This window comes from Denticeps clupeoides, chromosome 5 (genome assembly GCF_900700375.1).
Source record: "Denticeps clupeoides chromosome 5, fDenClu1.1, whole genome shotgun sequence".
NCBI lineage: Eukaryota > Metazoa > Chordata > Actinopteri > Clupeiformes > Denticipitidae > Denticeps > Denticeps clupeoides.
Genome location: NC_041711.1, coordinates 1,342,162 through 1,360,815, shown reverse-complemented (window position 1 = coordinate 1,360,815; position 18,654 = coordinate 1,342,162). Strand labels below are relative to the sequence as shown.

Genomic DNA, 18,654 nt, shown 5'->3' with positions numbered 1-18,654 from the left:
TCTGTCCCTGAGCAAGACACTTAACCCTGAGTGTCTCCAGGGGGGACTGTCCCTGTCACTACTGATTGTAAGTCGCTCTGGATAAGGGCGTCTGATAACTGCTGTAAATGTAAATCTCTCCTGCACACTCCTCTGACCACATCCACGGGTTGAGGAAGTCTAGACAACCAGCAAGATCTGATGAATGGTGGCATGATGATGGAAGAACAGGAACATGAAGTGGGAAAGAGATGTTCTTCCCCCCAGCAGTTCCCCCCCAGAAAGGAGAACTGAATGACACAAGCACTGTGGCACCAAGAACATGAAGCAGCTCCACCTACAGGCTTTTTGAAAAAAGGATCTGAAACATGCAACAGAACATAACTCTAATGTGCGGCTGAGGTCCACCTCTTCAGTCCCATATGACGACTTTTAAACCCACTTTCTATGCCCATACTGCCATGCTGTCATGCTGATGGTTAGTGGGATCTGGTCTACTGGAATCTTTCATTAGAGATACTTCTAATTGGCTACATGAACATCTGTCCTCCTTAAAATAAAGATCAATAAAGAATCTACAGTATCTTTCTATCTATTTGACCATTGACCAATGCATGTTCAGAATCACGTTTACTGGCAAAGTATGTGAGTGAACACATACAAGGAATGAATTTGATATTAAAAAAGAAAAATGCAAAGATTACAGAAACAATGCGAGTGTAGATAAAGTGCAGTTGCGGTTAAAGTGGGTGTTTATCAGTGTGACAGTTCAGCGGGAAGGACGGTGTTCCTGGTGTGCAGGATTCTGTATCTTCTGCCAGAGGGCAGCAGGTCTGTGTCCAGGGTGTGAGGGATCTGTGATGACCTTCCCTGCCCGTTTCCGGGTTCTCGATAGGGACAGGTCCTGTCGTGTTACCAGACTGAGGGAGCGTGGACAGACTTGGCGAATTAGATGCATGTCACACCTCCTTCTGCACACACTCAGGGTGGAGAAGGATATTAAGGCTACTGAACTTTGTCGAGGAGATCTGTATGATTGTAATTGGATCCATGCAGGCAGTCTTTATTTGCACCTAGACAGGAGAAGCTCTGACCGTATCAGAATAAAGGCATCGTTTCACAGTCTCTATGAAATGGTTATTAGAATTTGGATGAGATTCCTGTTCATGTGTATGAATGAAGTGAGTGCATCTCACACAGCAAACTGCCAAATCTGTGAAATAAACATAACATTAAAAAAATCGGATCGGGATGCAGCCGGTGCCTTTAATTTGGACGTTTTCCCAACTGTAAATACATTGCATTATACTGGATTATTACTCAGTAGTAAATGTCCAGACAGCTCCACACGTTCACCTCTGGCTCCTGTTTAACGTGGCAGCACCTGCAACCAGCTGGTCAAACCGGTCCAGCTTGTGTGAAGGTGAATCTTTCATTAACCCATGGAGTGACCGCACAGGAGAGTGCAGGAACATGAGAGGAGCGTGGAGGTCTAAAGCCTGTCAAATCCACTTCAGCAGGTCATGGTGTGGTCAGACTGTACAGATCTGCTGGAAAAGACAAATTCTCTTCAAACCTCCGAACATTCTGATAGGACAATAATTGATTGCTTCTGTAGTAACATCTCGGACACAGACCACGTGGAGGGCCAAGCTCAATGGAAGACAGTCCCTCTCCAGAAACTGTCCTAGAGACATTTGAAATTTATTATGTATTAAGTTTGTGAATTCCATACATCATCTGCACCAGTAGCAGATTTTATCAACAAAATATTTATCTCGATCAGCAGCAGCACCAGACCTGTGATTTCACTCAGAGGTAAGCTGAGAGAACATCAGGAGATCAGAGTTCCAACTGAAGAGGAGACAGCACCACTCCTGTGCGCCTGAGCACAGTGTCAGATGTTCCTCAGCCTGGAATACTGTGGTCGGTCCATGAGGTAGTTGGTGATCCAGGCAAGGTCCATCCGTATCCTGTATCTGGATGGCCAAACCCAACCACACTCAACACAACTGAGGATTCTTCTGGAATGTTAGTGGAGAGTTTTTCTGATTTCTCTTGGTGACTGGTTTCATGATAAAAACTGGGTTCTCCGGTCACCCTGAAGACAGTGGGCCAAAATGAGGAGGACTACAGAGCAACAACATCTTCAGAAGCCCCACAAGATGAACACAGGAAAACCTCCAGCCAGCCTCCTCAACAGTGCCAGGGTTCCGATCATTGGGCGGGTGCCCCCGTTCGTTTCCATGGAGTCCATGAGGTCCATGGACCTGTTGTTGTTGATTACTTCCCTCTTGTGTTTGTCTACGTTTACCACGGTCTCTGTTCGGAGTAAATCCTCCGTCTTTTGGGCTCTTCCTTCATGCCTGCACTATCCACTCTGTAGGAAATGTCCCCTCAGAGGATGAGAAGAGCTGTGGTTTAGACTCCGCCATCATGACCTTCCATCTGGACACCAGTGAATACAGCAGCTTGAAGAGGAGGGCTTTCATCCTCTCGTGGTGCTGGGGCACGTCCTCACCCATCCCCTCCAAGTTGGACATTCTGCGGCTCACCTTCCAGCTACATGGGGCTACCACCAGCTACTAAGACCCAGGTTCAAATCCCACCTACTACCATCGTGTCCCTCAGCAAGACACTTAACCCTTCAGGGGGGGACTCTCCCTGTAACTACTGACTGGGCGTCTGGTAAATGCTGTAAATGTAAGCTACATGTCACAGGGGGCGGGGAGTCCCTGCCTTGTCTCCGCCCCAGACACGCCCCTCCGGATCACACCTAGGGAACAACCCACCAAGACACGCCTGCTCTGTCTGAGCAGACACACACAAGATATGGAAACAGTAACACTCACAGAGAAAGCATGAATCCGCGTTTCAGATGTTCTTTTAATGTCACATTCATAAAAACATATTTACCTCTATCCACACAGTCTGATACATGTTTAAAAAGAGTGGAGGGAGAATCTTATAACATCTGGAATGAATATCTCGGGGTTATTAGAATAGCCAGGTCACTCTGTCACCACCTTCATCAGCCTTCGACCGTCTCACCTTGGGGCTTTCAGGCTGAGGAGATGGAGAAGATCAGTGTATCGTGTGTGTGTGCGTTGAGTGTCAGGAGTTCAGATGGACAGATTTGGGTGGAACTGGTGGTGGAACTGAATCAGGTTCTCTAGTTTCTTCATGTTGTCTTGTCTTCAGCAGCAGAGTTTATTTCCACTCCTCTGGTTTTTCAGTGTAAGGCTACACGATGGACTGTCATTATGTCTGGTTTTATTGAGAGTTTGCTGTCTTTCTGAACAAAGAGTGACAAATTCACCTCTCCAGAGAACTCCACTCAGTACACTGAAGAGGACATTGACAGAAGACATCATGAGTTCTGTGTACTGTGCATTTTTTGAATATATTCATTTAAATTTAAATCTCACCCTGAGATTGTGATCATGTCTATTCGACATGAAACTGAATCCTGCATGATGAACTGAGGAGTTCAGGGGAGGAGGTCTTCAGAAGAAAGGTAGTGATGGAGCTGCATGAAGACACCTCCTCCTCCTCCCTCTCTCTGTGGTGCATACCAGGACGCTGTGTAAATATAATATGGGTTTATGAGATTAAAGTAGTGAAGTGATTGTCACTTCTACTCCTGCACCATAAAGAGCATCCTGACAGGAAACATCTCAACCTGGTTCGGGAACAGCACCATGCAGGACAGTCAAGCCCTACAGAGGGTGGTTCCATCAGCTGAACGCACCATCTGTACCAAGCTCCCTGACCTTCAATCCATCTACAGCAAGCGGTGCTGTACCAGGGCCAGGAAGACAGTGAAGGACCTCACCCACCCCAACAATGGACTCTTCTCTCTGCTGCGATCAGGGAAGCGCTTTCGCTCCCTGAAGTCCAACACAGAGAGAATGAGGAGGAGCTTCTTCCCGCAGGCTGTCCGAGCTCTCAACAACAACACTACATAGAACTCCAACACACTCCAGCACTTTCACCTTCAATCACTCTGGACTCTTTGCACAAATCACTTTGCGCTTTTTACTTACTGCTCTTTATTTTTTTTATTTTTTAAATATTGTCTTCCATTGTATACTTGCATCATTTGCAATACTGTGGTCTGTAGCAGTCGCAAAAAGCATTTCAGTGCAAATCATACCGTGAATGACTATGTATGTGACAAATAAAATTTGAATTTAACCACTAGACCCAAGTTTTTGCCAGTCGTTGTATTTTTTTACTCTGTATTATTTTCACAGCCGTTAATTCTTTCTTTGGAATCTTTGGTTGTGGGGATCTATTCTGAATATTATGTAATGTATGTTATGGATGTTGCATGTGTGTGTGTGTGTGTGTGTATGGACAGTGACAAAAATAATGAGGTAGATGGAATGCAATGGAAGCAGTTTATTAAAAGTCCAAATGAAATAATCCATCTTTGCACATTCAACATCAACCTGAGTTACAGCGAGCTATCTATGTGAAACCGGCCTGATACTGTGCTTCTTTTTGATTGGTTGTCCATTGTTAGACGATGAAGTCTGCCCCGCCCACTGCACTTGTGTTTGATTGCTCTGGGGCTCTCCTGGTGCCTTTGCTGGGAATTATGGGCAATTCTTCACTTCAAATTCCAGTCTCAGGGTGGAGAGACATGTCACTTGTCTCCTCACTCGCCGTGTCCACGTCCGTGTGCTGGGGGGCGCTGTCATCCTCTCTGCCCGTCTCCCTCCTCCTTGATCTCCCTCGACCTCGTGGCTCCGCCTCTTCACTGTGTGCCTCCGGAGTGCGGACTCCTCCCCCTCCTGCCTGTCCCTCCTTCAGCCCCTCCCTCTTGTCCTCCTCCTCCTCTTCACTGCTTCTGCCCTCTGAACCTAAATCTGGAACCAAATTCAACTGCCAGAAAACGTTCTCACCAGGACATCACTACAGAAGACAGAGTTGCACTGAAACACCAACCTGTCTGTTCGGGAGAGTTCGGTTCTTCGGTGTCGTCAGCACTGTTCCTGCGTTCTTCACGACAAACACAAACATGGTTTCATCAGTCAACTTCCGAAAAGTTCTGACCATCCTACGCTGATACAGATGCAAGTTTATCCATCTTCACACAATTTCGAACATGATAACAGCAATCAGCATTGGGTTCAGAACCTGACGGAACCCACTAACCAGCAGAGATGTTCTCCTTGTTCACTGAGCGAGTTTCTGCAGGAACAAGAACTCTGGGTCAGTTGCAGTCTGGCTTGTTTTTTATCTTCTACCGAATCTGTCCTATTTCAACCCACCATCCAATCTGCCTCTGCCCTTTGACCTCAAGGAATCACTGGAATCTATAAAGACAAGAGGAGCATTTCCGATGAAGAACCGAGCTGCAGCTCCACCAAGTGGATGAACAGAGAGCAAACCTTGGCTTTCTACTGATGACTTCTCAGCCGATTCAGCACCTTCAGGAACATAAAGAATCAGAGGGTCACTTCACCTTCATCCATTCACCACCAACCCCACCCACTCCGTGACATCCTGACCTGTGACATCATCGGAGTTGCTGCTGTCATGGGAAGCCCCGCCTGCACCATCTGCAGCAAGGGAAAAGACGACTGTAAAACGTATATACACACACACACACACACACACTTGCTTGCTTACATTCAGATGGCTGAGGTGGACTGGACGTCCCACAAACTGCTGAAAGAAGAATCATCTGAGCGTGATCATTAGACCCCACCCCCTAGCCCTCCAGACTCCACCCACAACCCACCTTCCTGCCTGTCTGAAGGTCCGTCCTCGGGACCTGCAGGGAACAGAAATGTGTGGTTTATGGTTTTTATAACGTGTGACGCGTGTGAGTCGGGAGCAGCTCACACCGCAGCTAAAAATAAATACCTGTGATGTCCTCGGGCCCATCAGATGGAAGTCTCATGTCCAGAGCTTCTAATCAATCATTTATCATTTAATTCATCAGTTAAGATGTATTTAAACATACGTAACAAAATGAATATATTTTGCGATAAGACACTCACCATTCAGGAAGTCAATCAAAGCTCTTCTGTCTGAAAGGAGAACTTCAGTGAGACGCTTTTCACAGCCAGAAGGACAGACAGACGCTCTTTGTGGTTTTTTCCTTGTTACCTTTCACTGTTGCTGAGGTGACCACAGACAGCAGAATGAGGAGCGGCGTGGTGAACGGAGACGTCCTGCGGGTTCAGAAGTCAGAGAAAGACTCTGGTCTCAAACGCTGCTTCTAAAAGAAGTTCTAAATAGCAGCCTGACTTACAGCAGCATGGCGGCCTGGTGTCCCGATGTCCTGTGGAGGTCCTTACTGACCACCGGCCTTATAAACACGAAGCCCTTCACGCCTCCTGCTCACCCGCTCGGCCATCACTTCCTTCTGAAGTCACACCTGAAACCCGACCAGGAGGACTTCAGGTACCCTGCCCTGCTGTCTGTTCATTCAGAGCGGCAATCATAGGACGCCTTCAGGGCGTCGGCCTCTTCCTGCTCTGGACTTTCAGGGGGTGGGGGTTCAGGGCTACGAGAGAAGGGGTGACCGTTTCCCATCCAAAACCCGAGAAGGTCCTCCAGTGGACACAGCTGACCAGCCATGGACAATGATGCCCCACAGCAGTAAAGATCTCCACCCGAGCTCATGTCACGTGACCCTCAACCTTTTCTAAATGGGCTTTCTGCAGATGCCGTGGGAGCTTGCTCGAGAACGTTCAGGTCTCCAATAACCACAACCCCCCTCTTCACATCCAAAGCTATCATCTCACACAGTTCCTGCTCCACCCTTATTCATAAGGGCATAAATTCAACGCAAATCTTATTTCTTCACCGAAAAACGACTAAACTCGCTTCGAACGGGCCTTCCTCTTAGACCACACCCTGTTCCTGTTCCACCGCAGGTTCTTCACTGCCCTTGGTTCCAGTGTTTGTGTGCCTGTCCTGTATATTTATAATTTCTCTGTGTTATTCTATTAGTGTTAAATATGAACACACAATAAAAAGAGAAGAAAAAAAAAGGTACCTGCTCTCTGTTCTGCAGCCCGGGACCGACTGCAGGTGAACGGTTCTGTTCTCACCAGGTCATCTATGTGTACAGAAAACTAACAGTTTCCTTACAAATAATATCCTGGATATTTCACAGCAGTTTTATAATAAACCCCAAAAAAACGAGTACACAGAAGGCTTCCGGTCGCCAGAAGACCCCGCCAGACAGTGGGCGGGGCATACGGAACCAACACAATTCAACCAACCCGTGTCGCTGTTATAAAACACACTTTATTGAGTCGTGCTGCTCTACACACTTCAGTCTCTGAGAGCAACACCCGCAGCTGAGCTCCGGCACGGAGCCCCCGCTGGGAGAACCCAGGGCCGACGGGACCAGGACGGGGTCCGATCAGGGCTGCGCTCCGGCCGCCGCGGGGACCTGCGGGGCCAGGGCGTTGGGGGCGGAGATGACGGGAGAGCCGGCGGCGGTGGGCTGAGCCGTACAGGGGATGGATGTGATACCTGCGGACGACAGAAACGCCTTTTTTACGGTGTTACCTTTAAAGATGCCACATGACGATAACTATTACTGTCATTATTATTATTACTACTGTAATATATTATTATTAATGTATAGATGGCACCCTCAGCGGTCTTCCCTTGTCTGCCACTGTGGTCACAATGAAGCCAAGCGCTTCTTTACTTTACTTTTACTTTACTTGACTTTTATCCAAAGCGACTTACAAGAGGAGGACGCCAGCAATTCTCGTTCGGTTTCTATCAATTTTCATCATATTTCCACGTCTTATCTACTGAGAGACTTGCGTTTGTCTCATTACCTCTGGCAGTTTGTTCGTTGTTCGTATATTAAAAAAAAAAAAAACCAGCCTACTCTCCGTGGCATCGCTCCGCTACTTGAGAAACACTGACCGGCCATGATGCTGGATGAGCTGACCGCGGTGGAGTTGGGAGGCAGCGTGGCTGTGGGAGCTCCTCGCGCCTGGTCCTTCACGATGGGGACTGCACACACAAAACGAAGATCAGCAAGTCAAATCTGGACTCGTCGCTTCGCACGCGAAAGGGCAGGGGTCACCGTACAGAAGTAGGCGTGGTCCATGGCCTCTCTGGCGGTCAGCCGGGCCTGGTGGTCGTAGCGCAGCAGTTTGTCCAGGAAGTCCAGAGCCTCATTGCTGACCAGGTGCTGGTTCTCGCTGTGCACGAAGCGCTCCCATCGCTTCCGGGAGTGTCTGAAGAGAAACGAACGGAGAACGTCAGGAGAACGTCCGGCTCAGCAGGACCCACAGAAGGCCGTGACGAGCACAACTCCTACCTGCCCAGGATGTCGTTGAAGCGCGGGTCCAGCTCAATGTTGTATTTGTCGATGTAGTCATACAGGTCCTCAGTGCCCAAAACTTTGGCAATGCGAACAAGCTGCAGATAGGAATCATATATATATAAAATATACATATATATTTAAAAAATATCTCCAAAAGTTGCTGCACTGTGCAGCATGTCCCACCTGATCATAGTTGTCATGGCCGTGGAAAAAAGGCTCCTTCCGGAAAATCATACTGGCCAACATGCAGCCCAGACTCCACATGTCCAGACTGTAGTCATACATCTATTTACAAAAAACGTGTCTGTTATGCACGTTGCAAGGGGGAAAAATTCAGAAGTGCACCGAACCTTCCTCACCTGATAGTCCACCAGAAGCTCCGGACCCTTGAAGTACCTGGACGCCACGCGGACGTTGTACTCCTGGTTGGGATGGTAGAACTCGGCCAGGCCCCAGTCGATCAGGCGCAACTTCAGGAAGGCAACAGAGTCTTTGTTTAAAAAACCAACCAATCAGAATAAAGGCGAGGGGAGGAGCCGGGGGCGGTGTGCAGTACCTTTCTGTGTTCGTGGTCGATCATGACGTTGTGCGGTTTGACATCACGGTGCATGATGCCCATGCTGTGGCAGTAGTCCAGGGCCTTAAGGAGACAAGCAGACACAAACTAGGTCATATATATTGACTAGGGGTGCGTTTTTGCAAGGATCTCACAATAATGTATGTATCTCAATGTATTGTGATACTGTACATATTTTGTACAGTTCACTGAAAATGTAAAAAAGCAGTAACTCAAAGTACCCGGCTGTACAGCGCCATCTACAGGAGTGGAGGTCGTAGTCGCACACGGACATCACTTTACATAATTTACATTTATGGAATTTATCAGACCCAACACATTTATACCACAATATATTTTCTCAAATTGATGATATAGTCCGATATAAGCTCAACGTTTCATTAACATTTAAAGCCAAATTTCATGGGCTCTCTCATAATAGGAAGCATCAAACAGAGAGGCATCAGAGGAGAACTAAATCATGCTCAGCATCACTTTCACTGCCCGATTTGTTGCACGCGTGATCGTGTTTAAATTCTGGAGCGCTGCGATGATCAACTGGGTCACTAATTGCGACCGAATAATTACCACAGTGGGTCGGCCTCAATTCAGGGCCAGATCCTGTGGAGGATGCAGTCTGACCTTTGTGGCTCTGCACATCGTAAAATACGTCTCCCAGAGCACATTCTCCATCCACCTTCTACGGAGGGACTATTGACCACATTTGACCAAACGAATCATCGTCTGGAACTGCACCGCAGAGAGTGAGGACATCTAAGAAGATCCGTCCTCAATAGATATTTACCCCTTGACGTAGCCCAGTTTGTCTGTGGCTCACATGCACTTTATGTCAGTATGTTTAAATGTTCCACGTAGCACCGGGTTCCAGAAAAACACCGCTTTGTTCCACTATGTACTGTCGAACATGTACAGGGTGGGCCATTTATATGGATAATTAAAAAATGGGAATGGTTGGTGATATTAACGTCCTGTTTGTGGCACATTAGTATGGTGGGCAGCGGTGGCCTAGCGGTTAAGGAAGTGGCCCCGTAATCAGAAGGTTGCCGGTTCGAATCCCGATCTGCCAAGGTACCACTGAGGTGCCACTGAGCAAAGCACCGTCCCCACACACTGCTCCCCGGGTGTTTGTCATGGCTGCCCACTGCTCACTCAGGGTGATGGGTTAAATGCAGAGGACAAATTTCACTGTGTGCTGTGCTGCCGTGTATCACGTGTGACAATCACTTCACTTTCACTTTTTTTCACTTTCACTTTCATGTGTGAGGGGGCAAACATTTCAAGATGGGTGGTGACCATAGTGGCCATTTTGAAGTCGGTCATCTAACTTTTGTTTTTTCAATAGGAATAGGGTCATGTGACCCATCAAATTTATTGGTAATTTCACAAGAAAAACAATGGTGTGCTTTCTGACCACCAGTTTCTGACCACTTATAAAATGTCACCAACCCCATTTCCCATTTTATTAAGTTGGATCATATAAATGGCCCAACCTGTATGTAGCTGAACTGACAATAAAGCTCAACATTTTTTATTTTACCCTGAAGGAACATGCAGCCAACGTTCTTAAAATCCTGTGCAATGAATTCTGGGTTAAGTCTGGTCGTGCACTGTATGACCTGTGACTTGCCTTCAAGATCTCGTACATGTAGAACCGGATGTCGTAGTCTGACAGCGTCTGGTACAGTTGCTATACAGAGAAACAAATGAGAGTTTAGTTGAGCAGAAAAAGCCGGACCATAAGGGGAGGGCGGAGCAGAAGGTTGGGCGTGGCCGTTTACCTTGAAGTCTGTGTTGTTGACATGTTCAAAAGCCAGCGCAGGGGTTCGAGACTGATCAACACGAACCAGAGACAGAGGAAAAAAAAAACATTAACACTCAGCACCACAGAGTCGATATTCTTGCTGATATTTTACACACCAACACACATATACAAAAATGCATATTTATAGATCATTAGCACTACATAACTATTATTGAGATGATCTTCCATTTGCCACTAAATCAACCCAGACTCATCCGGTCATGGAGCCCACTAAACCTCTTAAGGAGTCTCATGTAGTATCAGGAACCAGGAAGTACGAAACAAGGCGAAGCATCAGAAGTTCTGAACGTTTCTCCACAGCATTGCAATCTGGAGCCTCGTAATTCTGAATGTGACGTGATGGTCAACACCATCAGCCTTAGCGGGCATTGAGTAGCCACGAAAGCCGCCCGGGGGCATCTGGATCAGACCCACTAGGCAACACAGCACCCCAAAAACCATCAGTGGTGCGCGGTGTGCTCAGAACCGGCAACATGGGCAGCCTGTGCAGACCAGTGTCTGGCAGGTCCAGACCCCTACAGACCAGGAACATCCCACAAGGCTACTACCACCCTCTTGATAATAATACACTTTATAATCAATGATAATGTCATGTTATGAGGGTGTTAGTAGCCTAGCGGGTAACACACTCACCTATGAACCAGAAGACCCGGGTTCAAACCCCACTTACTACCATCGTGTCCCTGAGCAAGACACTTAACCCTGAGTGTCTCCAGGGGGGGACTGTAACTACTGATTGTAACTCACCACTGGATCCTTCACAATGTCCAGAAGGGAGATGATGTTAGGACCTCCTCGCAGGTTCTCCAGGATCTTTATCTCACGCTTGATCTTCTTCTTCTTCACCGGCTGCAAACAAATAGACAGGAAGAAGTTTTTTCCTGCTGGACGTGGGATTAGAACCGAGGTTCCACGTCCGACTCACCTTCAGGATCTTGACCACCACCTTCTCGTTGTTCGTGATGTTGATTGCTTCGAACACCTCGCTGTATTTCCCGCGGCCGAGTTTCCGAACCAGCTGATAGTCATCCTGATTCCTACAGAACATGCGAGAAACATCACACGCCGGCCGCGCATGGACAGGAACCGAGCAGAACGCCTCTTACCCCCACTCCACCACGTGGGACTCGTAGTCCCAGTATTCCCGCGGTCGCAGCGTGTTCACGTCCGGATAAACGCGGGAGCGGCTGGGCACTGGGCCGGACATCTTCTGCTAAAGATCTCAGGAGCACCTGCAAGACAGAGCGTTCACGGCTGAATTCTACCCCGGTTAGAACCCGAGACCCGACCCCCTGACCGGGCAGCAGCTACCTTGGAGGTTCCCTCTGAACACGGGTGGCAGGTGGAACGCGGCTTTGTAGAAGAGCATAAGCTGTGGGTGCGGAGAACAGAGGTGGAACCTTGAGGAACGCAGAAACGCACACCAGGGCCGGGCCGATACGCAGGACATCCAGCGGACTAGAACCCCAACCCGAGGCAGGAGGACGTCATCACTCGGTGTCCCTCGGTACCCTGCAGGAACACAGCAGGTGAGGAACATGGAACTGGCCAGATGGGTTCTGGTACCTTCATCTGAACATCAGGGTGAAAGTGGGTTAAAACTGACTTTTTTTGTTGTTATGGCACCATGACCGACGGGAACCCAGCAGCATGCAGAACCCCACATAGAACCGACCAGATGGGTTCTGGTAGCTTCAGCGGAACATCAGGCTGAAAATAGGTTAAAACTGACTTTTTTGTTGTAATTGCACCATGAATTGACCGACGGGAACCCAGCAGCCGGCAGAACCCCGCATAGAACTGGCCAGGTGGGTTCTGGTACCTTCAGCAGAACATCAGGCTGAAAGTGGATTAAAATGGACTTTTTTTCTGTTGATATTGCACCATGAATTGACCAACGGGAACCCAGCAGCATGCAGAACCCCACATAGAACCGACCAGATGGGTTCTGGTAGCTTCAGCGGAACATCAGGCTGAAAATGGGTTAAAACTGACTTTTTTGTTGTAATTGCACCATGAATTGACCGACGGGAACCCAGCAGCCGGCAGAACCCCACATAGAACCGGCCAGGTGGGTTCTGGTACCTTCAGCAGAACATCAGCCTGAAAGTGGATTAAAATGGACTTTTTGTTGTTATGGCACCATGACCAACGGGAACCCAGCAGCATGCAGAACCCCACATAGAACCGACCAGATGGGTTCTGGTAGCTTCAGCGGAACATCAGGCTGAAAATGGGTTAAAACTGACTTTTTTGTTGTAATTGCACCATGAATTGACTGACGGGAACCCAGCAGCCGGCAGAACCCCACATAGAACCGGCCAGGTGGGTTCTGGTACCTTCAGCAGAACATCAGCCTGAAAGTGGATTAAAATGGACTTTTTGTTGTTATGGCACCATGAATTGACTGACAGGAACCCAGCAGCTACCAATTCTGCCTGCAGAACCCCACATAGAACCGACCAGGTGGGTTCTGGTACCTTCAGCAGAACATCAGCCTGAAAGTGGATTAAAATGGACTTTTTGTTGTTATGGCACCATGACCAACGGGAACCCAGCAGCATGCAGAACCCCACATAGAACCGACCAGATGGGTTCTGGTAGCTTCAGCGGAACATCAGGCTGAAAATGGGTTAAAACTGACTTTTTTGTTGTAATTGCACCATGAATTGACCGACGGGAACCCAGCAGCCGGCAGAACCCCACATAGAACCGGCCAGGTGGGTTCTGGTACCTTCAGCAGAACATCAGCCTGAAAGTGGATTAAAATGGACTTTTTGTTGTTATGGCACCATGAATTGACTGACAGGAACCCAGCAGCTACCAATTTAGCTTGCAGAACCCCACATAGAACCGGCCAGGTGGGTTCTGGTACCTTCAGCAGAACATCAGCCTGAAAGTGGATTAAAATGGACTTTTTGTTGTTATGGCACCATGACCAACGGGAACCCAGCAGCATGCAGAACCCCACATAGAACCGACCAGATGGGTTCTGGTAGCTTCAGCGGAACATCAGGCTGAAAATGGGTTAAAACTGACTTTTTTGTTGTAATTGCACCATGAATTGACCGACGGGAACCCAGCAGCCGGCAGAACCCCACATAGAACCGGCCAGGTGGGTTCTGGTACCTTCAGCAGAACATCAGCCTGAAAGTGGATTAAAATGGACTTTTTGTTGTTATGGCACCATGAATTGACTGACAGGAACCCAGCAGCTACCAATTTAGCTTGCAGAACCCCACATAGAACCGGCCAGGTGGGTTCTGGTACCTTCAGCAGAACATCAGCCTGAAAGTGGATTAAAATGGACTTTTTGTTGTTATGGCACCATGAATTGACTGACAGGAACCCAGCAGCTACCAATTCTGCCTGCAGAACCCCACATAGAACCGGCCAGGTGGGTTCTGGTACCTTCAGCAGAACATCAGCCTGAAAGTGGATTAAAATGGACTTTTTGTTGTTATGGCACCATGACCAACGGGAACCCAGCAGCATGCAGAACCCCACATAGAACCGACCAGATGGGTTCTGGTAGCTTCAGCGGAACATCAGGCTGAAAATGGGTTAAAACTGACTTTTTTGTTGTAATTGCACCATGAATTGACCGACGGGAACCCAGCAGCCGGCAGAACCCCACATAGAACCGGCCAGGTGGGTTCTGGTACCTTCAGCAGAACATCAGCCTGAAAGTGGATTAAAATGGACTTTTTGTTGTTATGGCACCATGAATTGACTGACAGGAACCCAGCAGCTACCAATTTAGCTTGCAGAACCCCACATAGAACCGACCAGGTAGGTTCTGGTATCTTCAGCAGAACATCAGGGTGAAAGTGGGAGGTAGTGGCCTAGCGGGTAACACACTGTGAACCAGAAGACCCAGGTTCAAATCGCACTTACTACCATCGTGTCCCTGAGCAAGACACTTAACCCCGAGTGTCTCCAGGGGGGGACTGTCCCTGTAACTACTGACTGTAAGTCGCTCTGGATAAGGACGTCTGGTAAATAATGTAAATGTAAATGCTGTAAATGTAAATTTACTTTTTTTGTTGTTATTGCACCATGAATTGACTGACAGGAACCCAGCAGCTACCAATTCTGCCTGCAGAACCCCACATAGAACCGACCAGGTGGGTTCTGGTACCTTCAGCATAACATCAGGCTGAAAGTGGATTAAAATGGACTTTTTGTTGTTATTGCACCATGAATTGACTGACGGGAACCCAGCAGCCTGCAGAACCCCACATAGAACCGGCCAGGTGGGTTCTGGTACCTTCAGCAGAACATCAGCCTGAAAGTGGATTAAAATGGACTTTTTGTTGTTATGGCACCATGACCAACGGGAACCCAGCAGCATGCAGAACCCCACATAGAACCGACCAGATGGGTTCTGGTAGCTTCAGCGGAACATCAGGCTGAAAATGGGTTAAAACTGACTTTTTTGTTGTAATTGCACCATGAATTGACTGACGGGAACCCAGCAGCCGGCAGAACCCCACATAGAACCGGCCAGGTGGGTTCTGGTACCTTCAGCAGAACATCAGCCTGAAAGTGGATTAAAATGGACTTTTTGTTGTTATGGCACCATGAATTGACTGACAGGAACCCAGCAGCTACCAATTCTGCCTGCAGAACCCCACATAGAACCGACCAGGTGGGTTCTGGTACCTTCAGCAGAACATCAGCCTGAAAGTGGATTAAAATGGACTTTTTGTTGTTATGGCACCATGACCAACGGGAACCCAGCAGCATGCAGAACCCCACATAGAACCGACCAGATGGGTTCTGGTAGCTTCAGCGGAACATCAGGCTGAAAATGGGTTAAAACTGACTTTTTTGTTGTAATTGCACCATGAATTGACCGACGGGAACCCAGCAGCCGGCAGAACCCCACATAGAACCGGCCAGGTGGGTTCTGGTACCTTCAGCAGAACATCAGCCTGAAAGTGGATTAAAATGGACTTTTTGTTGTTATGGCACCATGAATTGACTGACAGGAACCCAGCAGCTACCAATTTAGCTTGCAGAACCCCACATAGAACCGGCCAGGTGGGTTCTGGTACCTTCAGCAGAACATCAGCCTGAAAGTGGATTAAAATGGACTTTTTGTTGTTATGGCACCATGACCAACGGGAACCCAGCAGCATGCAGAACCCCACATAGAACCGACCAGATGGGTTCTGGTAGCTTCAGCGGAACATCAGGCTGAAAATGGGTTAAAACTGACTTTTTTGTTGTAATTGCACCATGAATTGACCGACGGGAACCCAGCAGCCGGCAGAACCCCACATAGAACCGGCCAGGTGGGTTCTGGTACCTTCAGCAGAACATCAGCCTGAAAGTGGATTAAAATGGACTTTTTGTTGTTATGGCACCATGAATTGACTGACAGGAACCCAGCAGCTACCAATTTAGCTTGCAGAACCCCACATAGAACCGGCCAGGTGGGTTCTGGTACCTTCAGCAGAACATCAGCCTGAAAGTGGATTAAAATGGACTTTTTGTTGTTATGGCACCATGAATTGACTGACAGGAACCCAGCAGCTACCAATTCTGCCTGCAGAACCCCACATAGAACCGGCCAGGTGGGTTCTGGTACCTTCAGCAGAACATCAGCCTGAAAGTGGATTAAAATGGACTTTTTGTTGTTATGGCACCATGACCAACGGGAACCCAGCAGCATGCAGAACCCCACATAGAACCGACCAGATGGGTTCTGGTAGCTTCCAGCGGAACATCAGGCTGAAAATGGGTTAAAACTGACTTTTTTGTTGTAATTGCACCATGAATTGACCGACGGGAACCCAGCAGCCGGCAGAACCCCACATAGAACCGGCCAGGTGGGTTCTGGTACCTTCAGCAGAACATCAGCCTGAAAGTGGATTAAAATGGACTTTTTGTTGTTATGGCACCATGAATTGACTGACAGGAACCCAGCAGCTACCAATTTAGCTTGCAGAACCCCACATAGAACCGGCCAGGTGGGTTCTGGTACCTTCAGCAGAACATCAGCCTGAAAGTGGATTAAAATGGACTTTTTGTTGTTATGGCACCATGAATTGACTGACAGGAACCCAGCAGCTACCAATTTAGCTTGCAGAACCCCACATAGAACCGACCAGGTAGGTTCTGGTATCTTCAGCAGAACATCAGGGTGAAAGTGGGAGGTAGTGGCCTAGCGGGTAACACACTGTGAACCAGAAGACCCAGGTTCAAATCGCACTTACTACCATCGTGTCCCTGAGCAGGACACTTAACCCCGAGTGTCTCCAGGGGGGGACTGTCCCTGTAACTACTGACTGTAAGTCGCTCTGGATAAGGGCGTCTGGTAAATAATGTAAATGGAAATGCTGTAAATGTAAATTTACTTTTTTTGTTGTTATTGCACCATGAATTGACTGACAGGAACCCAGCAGCTACCAATTCTGCCTGCAGAACCCCACATAGAACCGACCAGGTGGGTTCTGGTGCCTTCAGCATAGCATCAGGCTGAAAGTGGATTAAAATGGACTTTTTGTTGTTATTGCACCATGAATTGACTGACGGGAACCCAGCAGCCTGCAGAACTCCACATAGAACCGCACACACACGGATGTGAGGAGACGTTCCGGGGGTTCCGCGGTTATAAAGGGTCGGAAATGTGGCCTGGCTTTAATACGAACTAATTAGCAATAGAAAAAAAATCCAGATCAACTCACCGGTCCGCTCTGTTTCGGCTCCGGCTGCAGGCCGCAGCGACTCGGACCGGAGGGACCGCGACTCGCGGGTGGAAAGGGGCGAGGCAGCGGCAGAGCGGCGGGGGGACTCTCACAGGGCCCGGCACCTCGGCGCCGTCTCCAGCTGCGTGTGGAAGCGGAGGAACAGCGAGGAGAGGCGCGTCACGGCCGCCCTGCTGCTGGACGCGGATGGACCTGGTGAGCCAACATGGCGCCTGAAGCCGGCGGGCGGTTCCGGTGACCTCGGCGCCCCCTGGTGGCCGCGTTCGTGGTGCAACTTGGAGCAAATCCGCACACTACACAACGTAACAAACAACACACTACACAACGTTACAAACAACACACCACACAACGTTACAAACAACACACTATACAATAATACAAGCAACACACTACACAACGTTACAAACAACACACCACACAACGTTACAAACAACACACTATACAATAATACAAACAACACACCACACAACGTTACAAACAACACACCACACAACATAAAACATCCACACTACACAATAATACAAACAACACACTACACAACGTTACAAACAACACACCACACAACATAACAAACATCCACACTACACAATAATACAAACAACACACCACACAACGTTACAAACAACACACCACACAACATAAAACATCCACACTACACAATAAGACAAACAAAACACTACACAACGTTACAAACAACACACCACACAACATAACAAACATCCACACTACACAACGTTACAAACAACACACCACACAACGTTACAAACAACACACTACACAACGTTACAAACAACACACTACACAATAATACAAACAACACACCACACAACGTTACAAACAACACACCACACAACATTACAAACAACACACCACACAACATTACAAACAACACACTACACAATAATACAAACAACACACCACACAACGTTACAAACATCCACACCACGCAACGTTACAAACAACACACTACACAACGTGACAAACAATACACCACACAACATAACAAACATCCACACTACACAACGTAACAAACAACACACTACACAACGTTACAAACAACACACTACACAACGTTACAAACAACACACCACACAACATTACAAACAACACACCACACAACGTTACAAACAACACACTACACAATAATACAAACAACACACCACACAACGTTACAAACATCCACACCACGCAACGTTACAAACAACACACCACACAACATAAAACATCCACACTACACAATAAT

General features: G+C 48.0%; 2 protein-coding genes across 9 annotated transcripts; both read right to left on the bottom strand.

Moving 5' to 3' along the window:
* Positions 1-4,368: 4,368 nt before the first annotated feature.
* LOC114790286 (dentin sialophosphoprotein-like) lies at positions 4,369-7,094 on the bottom strand. 8 transcript variants are annotated; one of them, XM_028980222.1, is made up of 12 exons: positions 6,248-7,094; positions 6,103-6,167; positions 5,994-6,023; positions 5,857-5,904; positions 5,732-5,764; positions 5,620-5,658; positions 5,499-5,549; positions 5,379-5,417; positions 5,259-5,303; positions 5,143-5,178; positions 4,933-4,986; positions 4,369-4,853 (listed from the first exon to the last, which is right to left on the bottom strand). In XM_028980222.1, exons 1-12 carry the CDS (start codon positions 6,253-6,255, stop codon positions 4,600-4,602), a joined length of 702 nt encoding a protein of 233 aa, XP_028836055.1. In that variant the 5' UTR covers positions 6,256-7,094; the 3' UTR covers positions 4,369-4,599. The 8 variants fall into 8 exon arrangements, with proteins under 8 accessions (XP_028836055.1, XP_028836049.1, XP_028836050.1 ...); XM_028980216.1 differs by having other exon boundaries at positions 5,259-5,417; XM_028980217.1 differs by having other exon boundaries at positions 5,259-5,417; positions 5,620-5,655.
* A 139-nt stretch (positions 7,095-7,233) lies between these two features.
* LOC114790285 (casein kinase II subunit alpha-like) lies at positions 7,234-17,813 on the bottom strand. Its single transcript, XM_028980215.1, has 14 exons — positions 17,391-17,813; positions 12,007-12,207; positions 11,802-11,927; positions 11,621-11,732; positions 11,443-11,544; positions 10,652-10,702; positions 10,501-10,560; positions 8,853-8,936; positions 8,656-8,766; positions 8,480-8,581; positions 8,291-8,391; positions 8,059-8,207; positions 7,891-7,980; positions 7,234-7,482 (listed from the first exon to the last, which is right to left on the bottom strand). The coding sequence occupies exons 3-14, from the start codon at positions 11,900-11,902 to the stop codon at positions 7,370-7,372; spliced, it is 1,176 nt and encodes a 391-aa protein (XP_028836048.1). The 5' UTR covers positions 11,903-11,927; positions 12,007-12,207; positions 17,391-17,813; the 3' UTR covers positions 7,234-7,369.
* Between the last annotated feature and the right edge of the window lie 841 nt (positions 17,814-18,654).